The sequence below is a fragment of the Sorex fumeus genome, unplaced genomic scaffold, assembly GCF_029834395.1.
Source record: "Sorex fumeus unplaced genomic scaffold, SorFum_2.1 ptg000063l, whole genome shotgun sequence".
Lineage (NCBI taxonomy): Eukaryota > Metazoa > Chordata > Mammalia > Eulipotyphla > Soricidae > Sorex > Sorex fumeus.
Genome location: NW_026606120.1, coordinates 78,838,196 through 78,855,611, shown reverse-complemented (window position 1 = coordinate 78,855,611; position 17,416 = coordinate 78,838,196). Strand labels below are relative to the sequence as shown.

The window sequence follows — 17,416 nt, the reverse complement described above, 5'->3', positions numbered from 1 at the left end:
CCTTTCTGCCCTACGCAACTCCTGAGCGAGCAGGCTCAGCCCTGGGCAGGTCTGATGAGATGAGATAATCCACAGAACATTTAGCTCAGAGCCCAACTCCCGGTGTTCCTGGTACCCACACAGAACTGTACCCCAAAAAAACCTGAGACCTTTCTTTCCAGGGAGGGGGTCCAAAGGCGGAGGATGAAGAGTCTGCGTCCATTTCTGTCTCCATCTAGTTTCTGCATTCCGACCCGGTGATTGTGTACCCCTCTGCTCACTGCCGCTTCTGTAGAGCTCGGGGCCCCCTTCCCTCATGGTAACCATGCAGGCCTCTTGCTGAGGGCAGGCATTCCCTCGCGGCACAGCCATGGGCTCCCCAGTCCCTCCACAGCCCCACGCTGGTCAGCCCCATGGAAGGGGCTAATGGATCGAGGGTTCCCCCTGGGCTGTCATCAATCTGAGCTTGGCAGCATGGTTGCACCTCTGAGTAGACTGACGAGAGGGGTGGGGGACGGGGAGGTGGGACCCAGAGACATGCTTTCTGAAACAGACCCTCCCCCACAAGCTGGTCCCGTCCCCTCCCCACACTTGCACAGGACAGAGCGCTCCAGGGTCACAAAGGAAAAGGGCAGAAGAGAGACAAGGCCTGGCCCAGGTGTGGCCAGCACTGCCTGATGGGAGTTTTGGAGCAAGGCCCGGAAGGCCTGAGATCTGTCACCCTCACCATGCTCCCACGAGGCAGGTGCTGTGCCCATTTGCCAGATGAGCCGAGTGAGGCTCTGAGACAGCTGGCCTGGGCCACAGCAGTGAGGGCAGAGCTGGGGTGATCTGTGGACAAGGCTGTTCTGACCTAAAGCCATTCATTTCTCACCAGTGCGCCGCCCCCCGCCCCCCCAGCCCGGCAGCTCCCCAGTCACAGCACAGAACTGGGGCTATACAGTAGGTAGCAAGGGCTGAACCGGAGGAGCAGGTGACGTCTGGAGGCTCCAGCGCGAAGGGACTTGGCTGAGGCTTCAGACACTCGGAGCCACGGGGCTGTCCTTCCCTCTTTGCAGAGCAAGTCTTTATTGTCCAACCAATCAAGAAGACAAACGAGACACAAGCGAGGCTCGAATCCAGACAATCCCCACCAGCTGGAGGCACCAACACGTTTCACAGGAACCACACCCGGACCACAACGACCATACTCTAAAGCTAGTTTCCCAAAACACATCACCCCCACAGCACGGCATGAGACCGCCTCCCAGTAGCATCAACATCTTCATCATCAAGAAACCAGGTTCACGCTGGCTAAAACTCACCTTTCATCTCCTCTGTCATTTCAGTAAAGTGTTTTTTTGTTTTGTTTTGTTTTCTAAAAAAGGTGAAGTCATGAAAAGGCTTGGGTAAAAAAATGGGCCAATGGGGGTGAGTCTGGGCCGAGGAGCGGGCCTGGGGTCTGGGCAGCCTTGCTCCTCTCCAAGCCTGTCTCACTTGTATTTCGGGGATAACATAAAGCACATTTCCCCGCGGGACCCCTGCTGCCACCCGCAGGGCGGGCACTGCCATGGAGGGAGGTCTGGACTGGACATTTTCATAGCAAAACTTAGCACCAGAGGGGCAACACCAGGGGTGGCTGGGAACGTGTTCCAGAATGCACCTGGGTTCCTCACAAACTCTCAGAACACACAGGCCTGCGGTCCTGGTAACAGAAACCAGCCCCAGAGCCAGTGGGACTGAGATAAGGACCCAATGGCACGGCCGCCCCAGGAAGGAGCTTCCAGCCGCAAGTGCTGACCACTCATCAGGGAGCAGAGAAGTGGGGGCAGTGGCCTCAGGAGCCTAGAACCTGCGACAGTGCTGGACAGAGAGGGGATGCCCCTCACCACCTGACCTGGGCCCAGGGAAAAGCCTTCCCAGGGGTCCCCCATCTGGCAGCCAGGAGGCAAGTCGGGGAAGGAGGGAGCACAGGGAAGGACTGGATCACTTTCGAGAGTTGGGGAATCTTGGTGCTCTCAGGAGAAAGACCCACCCTGGGTTCTTTCCACTCACGCCCATGAAAACAGGAAGTCTGGGCTAGCAAATAAACTTCAGGGGAAAGTTCACATGTGAGCCTCAAACCTGGGGCAAGTATGTACCTCCCCTTTCTTGGGGATGGGCCCCCTGAGAGCACAGACCAGGGGGCTGCTGGCTCTGACCACAACAGCAAGAGCGACTGCTCCTCCACGCTTACGAACAGGACTCCCCGGAGCAGCGGCCAGGTTCAGAGCTGCACGAGAACTCAGCACAGCACTCCCACCCGCCTTACTACCAGGAAACCCTGGGGGCCCCAGTGCTCCAGTCACCCCCGGGAACTCCTCCCTCAAATGCAAAAGTGGTGATGCAAGCGACGGAAATGGAAGGTGGACGGGACGCCGGCTTTCTCCCGCCGCCACCAGACTGGCTTCCTGCAGCACGTCGAAGGCACGATGTGAGAAAGCTGATCCCACTCGCCACCCCCGCGGCGCCTCACACGCACACACGCACACAGAAGAGGCAGTTGACTGCCAGATGCCCAGGGAACGGCTGCTGAGGGGCCCCTCACTTCTGGTTCTTGAGCTGGTTGGAGAGCCAGTCCAGGCCTTCATAGAGTCCATCTCCACTGGTGGCACAAGTGGCCTGGATGTACCAGTTTCTCTGGCGGAGGGAATGTAAGCCAAGCTTGTCCGTTATCTCCGCTGCATTCATAGCATTGGGGAGATCCTTCAAAGAGAGGATGTGAAAGCAATTAGCCGTGCTATGTGGATACCAGGAAGATCATGCCCTTTCCTGTGCCCTTGCCTTAACCGGTGTTGCCACACACTGCCTGCCTGCTCCTGCTCCACTCCGAGCTGGTCCTTCTTCGCACCTTAGTGCTCTGCAGGAGTCACAAGCCCTCCTGCCCTCTCCTCTCCCCACTTGCACAGGCTGCCCTGCTCAGCCTGGAACCACCCATGTCGCTGCCTGCTGGTTCTGCTCTGTGTCACCTTATCAGCTGGGCTCCCCCCACTTCCTCTACGTCACTCCCACCAGACAGCAGCTATATCACCCGGCCCTCGGCCACACCAGCTGGGTCTCCTCCCTCTAGAATGAAAATTCCATGCATAAAGAGAATCTGCCTTTGTTCACTCATACATCATTAATACTGAGACAATGCCTGGAAATTAGTAGAGGCTCAGTTTATACTTGAGTAAGTAAAAAAATATAAAACATAAGCTATAAGCTGGAGCATAAGCTATAAGCTATAGGCTGGAGCGATAGCACAGCGGTAGGGCGTTTGCCTTGCACGCAGCCAACATGGCCGACCCGAGTTCGATTCCTCCGCCCCTCTCGGAGAGCCCGGCAAGCTACTGAGAGTATCTCGCCCACACGGCAGAGCCTGGAAAGCTCCCCGAGGTGTATTCGATATGCCAAACACAGTAACAACAAAGTCTCCAATGGAGACGTTACTGGGCCCACTCGAGCAAATCGATGATCAACGGGAGGGCCTTTTAAGCTATAAAAGAGGAGGTACAGGGGGTGGAAAGAGTCTAAGGGTTAAGGTCTTGCACACAGCTGACCTGGATTCAATCCCAGCACCCCTGCTGGTCTCCTGAGCACCATCAGGATTAATCTCTGAGTAAAGCCAGGAGCAAGTTCTGAGCATTATCAGGTGTGATCCTACCTCACCTCTAAAAATGAGATGGGGCAGGACACGATTCAGCAGTAAAGTTCACACCTTGCATGCTTGAGGTCCTGGGTTTGAATCCCCGTAGTGCAAAAATACATGATTAAAAAACAAACAACAAACAAAAAGAGGTGGAAAATGGTAAAGAAATAGTATAGGAGATTAAGGCACTTGCTTTGATGGAGCCACTTCAGCTGATTCAATACCAGGCTCGATCCCTGGTTCAATACCAAGCATCCCAAGTGGTCCCCTGAATACCACCAGAAGTGGTCCATGGGCAGCGAGCCAGGAATAAGCCCTGAGCACCAGGGGATGTGGCCCAAACCCTCCCACTTCCAGTAAGAGAGAGAGAGAGAGAGAGAGAGAGAGCACTTGAAATGGCAAAGACTCTTCCTATGCATACACACACACACACACACACACACACACTCTTATACATTTCTGGGGTGTTTTTTTTACTTTTTTACATTTTTTTGACTTGCAAACAGCCCATCCAGATTTGATCCCCAGCACTGCATATGGCCATTCCCAGTGATACTCAGGTGCTACTCCTGTCTCAGGGTGAGATGGAGGTTTACTCCTGGTGGTATGTGGGGGGACCATGCCATGCAGTGCTGGAGATCAAATCAGGGTCTCTCACATGCAAAGCACGCACTCAGCCTTAGCGCCAGAGGTCAAACCAAGGCCTCTCACAGGCAAAGCATGCACTCAGCCTTTGCACTATCTCTTTGGACCTAAGAGTGAGTGTATGCACACGTGCATGTGTGTATGTATGTATGTATGCATACATATATATAGTATATTATGTATATTTATAGTATATATACATACTATACATACACATATACTATATAGTATATATACATCTATCCACATAAACATACACAGTATACATTTATATATGATAAATAGGTATATATTTTTATTTATAAAATATTGATATATTTATCGTGTGTATGTATATATGTGTGTATATATATGTATATGTACACACACACAACATACGCTTAATTTTTTCCCCTTCCTCCTTCAAAATGGGTTTATTGAACTTTGTTCTACAGGATACAAACTAACCCCAAATCTCTCAATCTCTCAGTCTGTATTTCTCTGTTTCTGGACAAAACGAAGTGGATCTCAGGGCTTACTCCTGGTTCTGTGCTCAGGGGACCAGATGTAGCATCAGGAATCAACCTGGGATGGGCTGTATGCAAAGCAAGAAGCACCTTACTTCTGGACTCTCTCTCCAGCCCACATCCACCTTTCTTCACCTCTAACTCTTACACTTCTGTAGACCGGAAAGCACAGATACACCTTTAGAGAAAAGCATCAAGTTTTTGTTCTGGTGGTTGTTTTTAGGCCACACCTCGTGGTGCTCAGGGATCACTCCTGGCAGGTTCTGGGTCCATATGGGTGCCGGGGATCAAACCCAGGTTGGCCATATGCAGGCCAGCGTCCTATGTGCTATAAAATTTCTCTAGCCCCAAAATATTCACATTCTTAAGTGAGACAACTGAACAGTTAATTTCAGTCCCAGTATGCAGAAGGTCAAAGTCATCAACCTATCCGTCTGCTTTTTTTTTATTTTTTATTTTTATTTTTGCCTTTTAGAATTTTTACTGCGTTTTTTTAAACTCATCCAGGGCTGTCTGTGTTTCTTGCCCACACTCTAATCTCACTCCCTCGGTTCCCCAATGCTGCAGAAGGGCACAGAAAAGGGACACCTGATCAGAGCTGCTGCTCCTCAAACCCCAAAGAAGTCCTTGGAGGGGCCCCTGCAGGTGGGGCGGTATCTGGCTGACCCTCCACACACGTACCTGTTTATTCACAAACACCAATAAAACGGCATCTCGGAGCTCATCCTCGGCTAACATGCGGGTCAGCTCTTCCCGGGCCTCATTGACGCGCTCTCTGTCATTACTGTCCACCACAAAGATCAGGCCTGGGAAGAAACGGCAAGTGTGTTAGGAACGTGGACCCAGAGGGCCAGAGGAAGTCTCCTGTCTGAGCAGTCCTTCCTTCTCCCTGCATGCTTCCAAGAAAAGCCATCAGGGGGCTGGAGTAACAGTACAGCAGTGAGGGGGTTTGCCTTGCACACGGCTGACCCGGATAAGATTTCCAGCATCCCATAGGATCCCCTGAGCACCGCCAGGAGTAATTCCTGAGTGCAGAGCCAGGAGTCACCCCTGTGCAACACCAAGCGTGACCCAAAAAGCCAAAAATAAAAAAAAACCTCAACAAGAAAAGCCATCAGTACGCTGCCTCACAAGGTGACTTGCCATGCCCACGGCCAACATGCCTGGCTCCCTGGTAGCCCGGCCTGCACTGCATCAGCAGAACCAGAGAGAGGCAATGGAGACGCCCTGAGAGGGGCCAGGGCAGCGCTTCTGCCTGCATGAGGAGAAAACCCACCCATGGCAGCCAAGGGGCACCGACCTCTCAGACCAACCCCTTCCAGGAGCCTTTAGCTGTCACAAAAGGTCTGTTTGAGTAAATGCTTTCCTTACCGTGGGTCACTCTCACCAATTAGACAACCTGAAGAAGAGGGGCGATTGCTACACGTGTCTCCAGCTGATCAGAAGCGAGGATATCTGAGCTGCCTAACTTGCCCCTAGTGTTTGAAGTGAGGGAGCCTTGCGTTCTTTACCTCAAAGCACAGCCCAGCTTCCAGTATCCAGAGTCTCTGCAGCATCCCCCACTGGAGGAGGCAGGAGACAGAGGGACAAGCCTGAGGCGCTGAGCCCTGCCCGTGGGACCACAGCCCCACTGGCAGGAACCAACAGAGCTTGGGTGGTACCTATCAAGCAAGAGTGCAACTGAAGCCTGGCAGGGCAGGCGTGAAGGAGCCGTGAAAGGTCCCGCCAAGTCCAGGGCTGTGTCAAGGATAAGGAGAACAGTTCAGTCGCTGTGAGGATAGAGGTGAGAAAAGCCTGCTCGGCTGCACCCCAGGGAGTAAACTGGAGAAAGCTCCGAGGGGGGCATGGGCAGTTCACCCAGGAAAAATGCTCAGCTGAGAAGACATGGGGCCTGAGCGCCCACCTGCCAGGCCGTGACACGCAATGCTGGGGACCTACATGCAGCTCAGAGGCAGAAGTCGGGCTCAGACCCTAGCACACACACAAATCAAGTTAGAATAGAGCGAGGGATTCACAAAGAATGAAGGACGGGGTAAACACCACAGCCCAGGGTCCACCAGCAGCAGGAGCAGTGGCTGCCTGGGTGGCACTCCTGGCGCCACAGACATTGTACCCTGTTGAAGCCTTGTGTGGACACACTGCAGAGTGACCACTGGCAGAAAAGGGGAGGGGGGGCAGAGAGGACCTCTCAGGCCCTATAGACATGAAGATCTCACAACTCTGTGCAGGACAAGAACTTCTGTCCTTTCCCACCAGGCTTCCCAGGTGCTCTGCCACCACCTGGCAGGCTGGCACCCTCCCTCCTCCCGCCCCTGCACCTCCACCCCAAAGAGCTGCATGTCCCAGTAGCTGTGGATAGAAAAGCATAGAAAAGCAAATCAATCTACTCAGAAATGGAGTCTTCGAGATCCCTGGTCTATGAGGGAAACCCCAAAGCCCTTTGGAAGCAGGCACACCATCCCTTTGCAGATTTGGAGACAAATAAAGGTTTATAAATAGCAGGTCCCACTCTCAACTGTCTCTGTAGAGAACCTCTAGGAAATCATGTAAATTTACACATGAATAGAGTATCATCAATTGTTTTTGGAGAGGGAGAAGACTCTGTAGAGAGCAGTAGCAGTCACAGTCAGTTCTCTGGGTGGATAATGAAGAGGGGGCAGGGCGTCTCAGGCAGAGGAGCTGGGCACCAAGAAATAGAGTGACATTTACTTCAGTCTTTCTGAATGCTAGCATATAAATATATTGCAATTTACAGCTTCAGATAACTGAACTACAAATAAGGAGAAAGCTCCACACACAAAAACTGAAGGACCATTCATGCACTCAAATCCACTAAAAGTTCAAATTCAAATCCTCAAACTCCATAGCTAAAGTGTCCTAAAGAGAACCAAAGGCGGGCTGGAGTGATAGCACAGCGGGTAGGGCATTTGCCTTGCACGCGGCCAACCCAGGTTCAATTCCCAGCATCCCATATGGTTCCCTGAGTACCACCAAGAATAATTCCTGAGTGCATGAATTATATGTGCATTGCCGGGTGTGACCCAACAAGAAAAAAAAAAAAGAACCAAAGGCTATCATTAAGCCCGTCATACGCGATAGCACAGCGGTAGGGCGTTTGCCTTGCATGCAGCTGGCCTGGCTGAGCTGGGTTCAGTTCCTCTGCCCCTCTCGGAGAGCCCGGCAAGCTACCGAGAGTATCTCGCCCGCACAGCAAAGCCAAACACAGTAACAACAAGTCTCACAATGGAGACTTTACTGTGCCCACTCGAGCAAATCGATGAACAACGGGAGGACAGTGACAGTGACTCAACATACTGATGAAGAAGGAAATTAAAAGTCTGAACTTGGGGTAATTGGCAGAAGAAATAGGAACTACATTCAGGACTACTTCAAACATGCGATCCTACTAGAGGCAGCAAACAACATAATTCTAGATGTGACTCTCACACCTCCAGATTGATGTTATTTCTATGAGTTAATATTTTTGTTTTATATTTAGCTGATTTTTAATAATAATTGGGTTTTTTAATTAATTTTATAATTATACACAGTAACAACAAGTCTCAAAATTGGAGACATTACTGGGCCCACTCAAGCAAATCAAGGAACAACGGGAGGACAGTGACCAGTGACAGTGACCAATATAATATATAATAAAATATAATTATATATTTTACATTTTTATACTGTTAATATTCTCACAGATTGTCATGATTTCCAGATGAGTTAATTATTTTTGATTTGTCTGGGGGTTACACCGTACGGTGCTCAGAGCTTACTCCTGTACTCAGGGATCTGCACTCAGGGATCATTCCTGGTGGGGCTTGGGGGACTACTACTTCAGTGCCAGGGACTGAACTGGATCAGCAGCACGCAAGGCAAGGCCTTTCCCTGCTGCACTACGGCTCTGGCCTTGAGAGTTAATATCTGAATCAACAGCCTGAGTAAGAGACGCCTTTCCCCAATGTGGGTTGACTCATCCAACCCACTGAAAACAAAGGGGAAGAGAATCTGCACGTTCGTCCTGAGTGGGAACAGGTCATGGAAAGAAGGCAGCTCAGTGGCTCTCTGGGGTATCTCCAGCTTACCGACTACAGATCCTGGGGATGAAGGAAAGTACACACATGCCCATATGCACACAAGCTTGAAGAACTCTACAAAGTTCATCTCATTTAAGTCAAATAATCCAGGGCAGTGGATATTATTTCTATTTCATAGCTGGGGAAAATGAGACAGAAAAGATTACTTCACTGTCCTGAAGTTTCAAAGCAGAGCGGTGCTTGGAACCCATGTTTGTTCATTCTTTCAGGGGAGGGGAGGGGAGGGGAGAGGGCTGAGTGTTTTACTTTTAGAAGAGGGTAAGTTTGGGGAACCTCTGGCTTAGCCTCAAGAGGCCAGGAAATGGCTCCCAGGGCTGGAGCAAAGTCTCTGCATATGGGAATCCCACGTTCAATTTCCAGCACTGGATGGATGATTCCTCAAGCTCCGGGAATTACCGGAGAATAACTACACTGGGAATAACCCTTGATCATCACCTCCTCAGGGTAGGGTAGTGGCCCAGAACACACATAGAGAGAGACAGACAGACACACACACACACACACACAAACACACACGCACCCTGGGCACTTCAGCTGGGGCTCATCCCTTTGATCACCACCACCTCAGGGTGTGGCCCAGAACACACACACACACACACACACACACACACACACACACACACACACACACACGCACTTCAGTTGAGGCTCATATACTCAGTCTGTTAGACGGAATTCTCTGAAGCATCCTAGGTGCTTCCTATTGAGGAGGCATTCAAGTCACTTTACTGGGAATGCAGGAACTACTTCTCAGAAGCAAACTTCCCCCTTCCGTGTGGTAAGGAGGTGTTAGACAAGGAACAGCTATGGCACACATCAAGCCAACCACACGTCTGCCTTCAGAAGAGAAGTAGTTCTCTGAACCAATCTCCAAGTTTCAGACTGAACCACGCTTACCTTGAGTGTTCTGGAAATAGTGTCGCCACAAAGGTCTGATTTTATCTTGGCCACCAACGTCCCAGACTGTGAAGCTGATATTTTTATATTCTACTGTCTCCACATTGAAACCTAAATTAGGAAGATAAACAAAGGTTTTAATAAAGACTTCTGCTGCTAAACAATTCAAAACAACTTTGGGCAGTATATTTAACTTGCAAAGCACCTTGCTAGCCAGAGATGTAGAGCTTAGAGAGCAGAATACCTTGTCCATCACAATAGCTCAACCTATTCTATACACTCCAGCATTCCCTACATCTCCTCCTGCAGCAGCAGGTGACACCAAGTACAAACAGAAGCCCTTAGTGTGGCTAGTTTCTACTCCCTGCCACACATAAATCTACCTACACCCAGCCTCCAACAACTATGTTCTTTTCCCCTTTTTTGTTTTTTTTGGGGCCACACCTGGAGGTGTGAATTTCGACATCACTGTCCACTCTCTTCTTTAACTCTTCCCTAGCTCCTCATTTCCCTCTGTTTCAGTGGCTGGACCTTCTGGATGCCTTTCCTAGCTCAGACACACTGGACTGATGAGTAACTGACAAGCTCCCTACTGTCCTACCCCATCCATTCTCCTCTTTCCACCCTCTCCCCCTGTACCCCCCACCCAAACACCTGAGACTTTCTCACTCAGTCCTAGGACTTCCATTACCATCTTCATGTTAACAACGATCAAAATTACTTTAGGCCAAACTAGAGCTATCTTTGGAGCTCCAGGTTCATAACCATTGTCGAACATCTTTGGTTCCGTGTCACAAAGGTGCCAGTAAGGCAGTAAATCAAAACCTGAACTTAGGGCCAAAGAGACAGTACAGTGAGTAAGGTGTTTGCCTTGCACTCGGCCAACCTGGTTTCTCTCCCTGGTATCACTTATGGTCCCCTGAACACGGCCAGGAGTAATTTCTGAGTGCAGAGCTAGGAGTAAAGCCGGACCGTTGTCAGGTATAATTCCCAAACAAAATAACCCCTGAACTTAGGTTCCTCACCCCTTTACCCAGTTTCCTCTACAGGTTATCCTTTCACTGACATTATTCCTCAAAACTGGAAACCAGATCAATTCTCTCATGACCAAAACCTGTCAACTCAAGCCTCCTAAATACCTAATCACTCTAATGTGAGACCATTTCTATCCTCAATGAGTGAAACAGTCTCACAATACTCTCTGTATCTGTTCATCCTTCTTTAGCCATACATCATTTTCTAATCAAAACTATCAAAAATGTAATGTGAGTCATATCATTTCTCTACACATCTACTAGCAAATTTAAATAATAACTTTTCTTTTAGGGAGAGAAGAGAGGAGAGGAGGGGAGAGGAGGGGAGGGGAGAGGAGGGGAGGGGAGATGAGGGGAGGGGAGGGAAGGGAAGGGGAGAGGAGAGGAGAGGAAGGGAGGGGAGGGGAGGGGAGGGGAGGGGAGGGGACAGGGAGAGAGGGAGAGGGAAAGAGAGGGGAGGAGGAGAAAGAGGAGGAAGAAGAGGAGGAGGAGGAGGAGGAAGTGGTGGCGGTCAGGGTGAGGTAGAGGGAAACACCATTTTGTAGGGGGAGGCTCCGGTGGGGAGAGAGCTGACTGTACCTGATAAAGTAAAAGACAGTTTTATATCCAAACTCTAAACTGAGATGTGAGTAATTTCCAATGGGATATTCTTGGTGACATATTTTGAGGGAGTGATTTAGCACAATGAACCCATATTCAAACACATGTTTTTAACTTTTTAACTTGCTTTGGTGGCACTGGGAATCAAACCAAAGGCCTCACACTTTTAAGTCAACTGCTCCACCAGTGAGTCTGATCCTTGGATCAAAATATACACCAGGTTTCAACACAGGAAAATAAAGTATATCTTTATAAAAATGTCCAAGACATTAGCTCTGAAGAAACAGTACAGCGCGGAGGCGCTTGCCTTGCATATGACCGACCCAGGTTTGATCCCCAGCACCTCATCTGGTCCCCTATCAGCCAGAAGTGATCCGTAAGGGCAGAGTCAGGACTAAGTCACACACTGCTGGGTGTGACCCAAAGAAACAAAGAAAAGGGTTCCAAAGCCTTTTTGGAAAAAAGGGTTCCAAGGTTCTTCAGCAATCATTTATTAGAGCAAGTCACCGCCCATGATACAATAAGAAAAACTGTGATTAAATTGAAAACAGATCAAGCCATTGCAAATGTATCAAAAAAAAAAAAAAGTCACACTGTGGTGAGGAAGAGCGCTCAACAGACTCCACCAACGCTTTGCAGGCCAGAGCCCAGGTTCAATCACTGGCACTACAGAGTCCCCAGAGCACCAAGTCGGTAGGAGACCCCCCACCAAATAAAAAAATAATCAGCAGAGTAATAACCAGTTATTAAAATTTTATTTTGATCTGCATAGGTTGTTATTTTGGCCCCTGAATTTATTGATTTTGGATAACCCTCTCACCCCCACAAATTATGGGTTTCCTGGGCGTCCCCGTAGAGTTACATTCAGCTAATGAGTCCTTAGGGGCTGGGCTGAGATGGGCCCCTTTCTCTAATGGTCACTCAATACCAGAAGAGCATTCATTGTGCTTCCACAAAAGAGGGCAGTGACTCAAGAGGACAGGCTTCAAGGTATGTGCACTCACAAGTCTGTGCGAGGGTGACCTGAGCCAGGGACCCCTTGGCTGAGGTCCCCAGGGTGTGGCTCTGAGGGCATGGTTCATTACAGGGCATTAATATAACAATCCACCACAAAGACCGAAACTCAATTCACCAAGTATTTGTCAGGCATTTTTCTGGTGAACAAGACAGACAGGACTCCCATCTTATTTACACTGCCGGAAGAAGAGAGGCAGTGAGCAAGCAATGACAAATGTGCGAGTAACCAAGAAGTTCAGGTTGCTATGGAAACTAATAACAGGGGAAAACCAGTCTAAGGGTCAGGAAAAGTGTCCCTGAGAAATAATGTTTGAATCGAGACAAAAGAATGAGCTGGCAATTGCAAGATAAAGCGGGAAGGGGACTAAGGAAGAGGGCAGGAAAGCATTCCAGAGGGAGGAAATGACATATTCCAAGGTCCAAGCATATTGTCTCAGGCAAAGCGAACTGGAAAACAACATGTGCATATCTTACTAAGTTCAGTGCCAAAGTCTTAATATTAGAATAGTTTCTAAAAATTGTTTGTTTTTTAGATGCATGAATATATGAAGAAGCACAAATTACTTTCATAATTAGCAAAAGTCAAGTAGTCAAGCAATTTCAATTTTGGATTAAAACATTTTTTAAATTGTGGGTGTGAACATTTTTTCCATCCGATTTCCTGCTTCTTCCAATGTTATGGTCTAGGAAGCTACTACCCACGATGGATTGATCAACTGATTGCTGTGCCTAAGGCAGCACACAGAAAGTCGATACCCAGGCTCACATCCCACCTTCTCGAAGGAGCCTGGATTATATGCCACAAACCACAGGAGCCTGGATCATATGCCACAAAATGCCAAAACTGCCTTTGCAAAACCCTCAAAGAGCCTATAAAACACAGAGCTGGTTCACAGAAATAACCACACTGCCAGATTGTCCTCTAATACTGCTATAAATCAGATTCTTCCACTGAATACCAACTCAAGCTGGCTTGAGCTGAAGTCCAGAGAAGAAATCTTTATCTTTAAACACCAGGAGCATATTGACATGGAGAGATGCTAGAGCTTTACTGGGGCAACTCAGAGGGGGAGGGTTGAATTTCCCTCCCCGCCCCAACAAACTTCCAGAACCCAACTACCATCATGCTTGCAGCTGCTCTCCACAGGCTTAGACGAGCCTCACCCATGGGGGAACTTGCAGAAAAACCCAGGTATGCGTGACCCGTGACTGAAGTCTCCAAGCTCGCTCAGAGCCGGAATGGGCTTCCTCCCCGCATCTCCCAAGTTTTTCAGGAGCTTGGCAGTCACACCCATAAAAGGCCCCTGGTGCCATGTAATCTCATAAATGGCCATGATCCAGAGACTCAGAAATAAAGCTCCTGTATGAGAGCAACACGGGCCTCACCCATGAGTGAATATGCTGTATAGCTGTATTTTAAATTTTCGAATTCCTCGAACGCATGACCTCTCATACTCTGTTCCACTGATGCACCAAGCTATGGGGGCACAATTTGGGATTTCAGGTGGAAGCGTTCAAAATATGGTGGTGGTGGGAAGGGGGGCATTTCGATTCACCCTTCATGCCCTACCGAGGCCACCAGTTGCCCCCCACGAGCGGCTCTCCAGCACGGCCACGACTCCAGAGCACAGAAACCAATTTCTTAACTATCTGACTTTCAGTAGAAATACTTCCAGGGTCAATAAGTAAAATAGCAGAAATCCAAAACCAACATTTAATTCTTGAACCCAGCTGTAGAAAGCAAATAACTTCACAATGCTTTTTCAGCATGTCTGATTTGGGGGGGAGGGGGGTAAACTCTAAATAATAGTGGTGAATCTTTTATTGAAACAATGAATCTAATCAAAGCAGATAGAGTGTTAACTAGAATTCATCTGCCTCACGGGGACTGGGAGGGGTGGGGGGTGGGGTTTTATTGGGGTTCTTCATGGTAAAAAATAAGTATTGGTAAAGGGAAATGTGATTGATATTTGCATGACTGAGACCTAAACCTGAAAGCTTTGTAACCTTTCCCACAGTGATTCAATAAATAAATAAATTAAAAAAAAAATATGGTGGTGGGAAGGTGCAATGGTTGTGGGACTGGTGTTTGAATATTAAATGCAAAGAATTACTGTGAACAATTTTATAAAACAAAATTGCTATATATATTTTAAAAAGGCCTACTGGAGAACTGGAAAGGTGTCACAGGGATGAAAGCATGCTGACCCCCACTCAAATGTATCACACGGTCCCCTGAGCACCGCAGGGAGCTACCCCTGAGCAGAGTCGGGAGGAAGCCCCTCCCAGCACCACTGGGTGTGGCGCAGACCCACCCCAACAAAGAAAGCAAGGCCAGCTGGAATGAAGACTAACTTGGGGAGCAGGGGCAAGGGCAGACTCTAAGCTCCCTTCTCAGGCTTAGGCTGGGCCCCATGAAGGCGAATGGAGGTCATGACTGTTCTCATAGTTCATCATCCCCATCCTGTCTTAGCCAAAAAGGGTTAAACTACCTTAACCTAAACATGTTCTCAGGTCTCTCTAGTAATGTGCTAGGACTGGTGGGGGGGAGGGGCAATCATGAAACTATTCGTTATCAGATTTGGCCTCAAAATATTATGACTCTGGGACAAGGGAGATTGCTGAGTGATAAAGTGTTTCCATTGCAAGCTGGAGCCCCAAATTAAATCCCCAACAGCAGAAGGATCTAGAGCACACCCACAACCAACTGAAAACCTGGACAGTAGTAGCCACCAAAAAAAAAAATTTTTTTTTTACAAAGAAAACAGTAATATAAACTGTAAAAGTGTAAAGATGCTGAGCCATAACTGGCCCTCCCATAGGTCCTTCACATACCTATTGTAGGGATGGTGGTAACAATCTCTCCCAGCTTCAATTTATACAAGATGGTAGTTTTCCCAGCTGCATCCAAACCCACCATAAGGATTCGCATCTCTTTCTTCCCAAACAGGCTTTTAAACAGTTTCTCAAAGACGTTCCCCATCGCAAATGACTTCTGTTACCTGAATGAAAAGAAAGGCAGGTTAACTCATGGGTTTGCAAAGGTAGAGAAAACAATATACATAAGGTACAAGCCTCTGATTAGAGACGGTGCCTAAGTGAAATCTGAACAATTTTAAGTTGAGTCTGGCTTATGAGGAGCAGTGTCTTATTTTCAAAGGAAAACCCAACAAGGCCATTTGGAACAGCGCCCAGAAACACTTTTTCACTGCAGCAGCCAAAGGGGTGTGCCCAGGGCCAGTCCAAGCGCGGGGGACATTCTGAAATGAGAGTTTACGAAGCCTCTTCCTTTACAGTGTATAAAGCATGAAAAGTCGGTTGGATGCGTCAATCCTGCTTCCAACCCCAGGATCTGCAGGACTGATCCCTGAGCACAGGGTCTGGAGTAAGCCCTGGGCACCAGCGGGAGGGCGGGAAGGAGGGCAAAAGGGAGGGAAAGGAAGGAGGGAGGAAGGAAGGAAATAGATTTCAGTGAAGAGACAGCATCAGGAAACCACAAAGCTCACAGAAATCAAGTGGGCTGAGAGTCCAGGGCATGCCAAAGAATCCGGTGCAGACTAGCACCTATTGTCCACCCAACTTTTCCAACGTTTTAAATTTTCGTCCAAATGCAGGCATATATGCTAAGTGGACAGTTCAGCGAAATGCCAGGAAGTGAAGAAAAGTGACCACCAGCGGTGTGGCCGCCGGACCTATCACTTTTTACTGGGTTGTGCTGGGTTTCTTGGCCACGCTCCGACGCTGCTTACTGCTAGCGGGTTGGTGGGAACCGAATGCAAGTGCCTGGGATAGATCTCCCCTGCGGAAGGCCAGCGCCCTAGCCGCGGTACCAGGCCTCGGGTCCCCGCATCACTTCCTCAACGGAACAGACACTCATTTCTCAGCAAGGGCCCCTAGGGCTTCTGGAACAAAGACCCGGTCGGCACGGGTTTATTTAACGCTGTATTTATTTGCAGGCCTTCGCAGGCTTCCCCGGGGGGCGCGGGGGCTGGGAACTGGCCCTTTCCGCGTCCACGCTCTGCGTCCACCCGAGTGAGCTCCGCGGAACCCACCAAGATTCCCGCGGAAACAAAGGGGCCGGGAGGGGGCGGCCCGTCACCGCTCTCGGGGGGGCTCGCCGCACACCCGCGACCCCGCCCCGACCGACCGAGGCGCGCGGGGACAGCTCGGGCCGGCCCCGCACCAGGTCCACGCGGAACGTCCGCCCGACGCCGACGCCCCCACGGCCCGGCATTCTGGAGGGTGACAAAGCCGGAGCCGCGTCTTTGTCCCCAAGAAGCAAGGGCAGGCGGGCGGGCGGGCGGGCGCGGGGCCCCGCCAGGCAGCAACGGCGCCGTCCGCTCGCGGGGGGGTCCCGGGACCGCCCCTGCGCCCGGTCGCCCCCGGCCACGACCCCCAAGGCCGCCCGCTGGACGCGCGGCGAGACTGCCAGCCGGGGGCAGGCGACGGGGTCCCGGGTTCGGAACGCGCTCGCGGCCGCGGGCCTGTCCCGCCCCGCCGCAGCCCTTCTCGCCGGCCGTCCGCCTCTCTCCTCGTTGCCCGCCTGCGACAGCCGGGCGGAGGCCGAGCCCGGCCACTCCTTCTCCGCAGCCCGCCACTTACCGGTCCGAACGGCGCTCCCAAGACTTCTGCCTTCAGAGGCTCAGTTCCCCTCAGCAAAATGGCGACGGGCGCGGGGCGGAACCGCCGCCAACCAATCACCCTCCGCCTCTTGAAGTTTCTGAGCCAATGATCTGGAAGTATTGTGAGTGACGGCACATTCTACCAATGATAAGGGCAAACTGCCCCCAGGTTTGAGGAGGCCCGCCCCGCGCGACCTAGGCGACCGCAAGAAGCTTTGGAGACGCCGCGTTCGTCGTCCAATGATCGAGCACCGCGTCCCCGTGAGCCCCGCCCACGTGCCCCACCCCCAATGCTTCACACGGCCAATCGGAAGAAGGGAAGCATTTCCGCCAATCAATTCAGAAAAAGGGCAAGACTCACACTTAA

At 50.2% G+C, this 17,416-nt stretch overlaps 1 protein-coding gene across 1 annotated transcript; it reads right to left on the bottom strand.

The window, feature by feature from the left end:
- Window positions 1–1,018: 1,018 nt before the first annotated feature.
- Window positions 1,019–17,074, bottom strand: LOC130035377 (ADP-ribosylation factor 2). The gene is made up of 5 exons (XM_056127050.1): window positions 17,030–17,074; window positions 15,263–15,429; window positions 9,777–9,887; window positions 5,461–5,585; window positions 1,019–2,703 (listed from the first exon to the last, which is right to left on the bottom strand). The coding sequence occupies exons 2-5, from the start codon at window positions 15,408–15,410 to the stop codon at window positions 2,542–2,544; spliced, it is 546 nt and encodes a 181-aa protein (XP_055983025.1). The 5' UTR covers window positions 15,411–15,429; window positions 17,030–17,074; the 3' UTR covers window positions 1,019–2,541.
- Window positions 17,075–17,416: the final 342 nt, after the last annotated feature.

What these genes read in the sequence shown, in the direction of transcription:
- LOC130035377 (XM_056127050.1), bottom strand. Translation starts at nt 15,410, where the DNA reads ATGGGGAACGTCTTTGAGAAACTGTTTAAAAGCCTGTTTGGGAAGAAA. An exon ending in TACCACCATCCCTACAATAG is followed by an intron (nt 9,888 to 15,262) that starts GTATGTGAAGGA and finishes TTCCTAATTTAG; the next exon opens with GTTTCAATGTGGAGACAGTA. An exon ending in CTATTTCCAGAACACTCAAG is followed by an intron (nt 5,586 to 9,776) that starts GTAAGCGTGGTT and finishes GTTTCTTCCCAG; the next exon opens with GCCTGATCTTTGTGGTGGAC.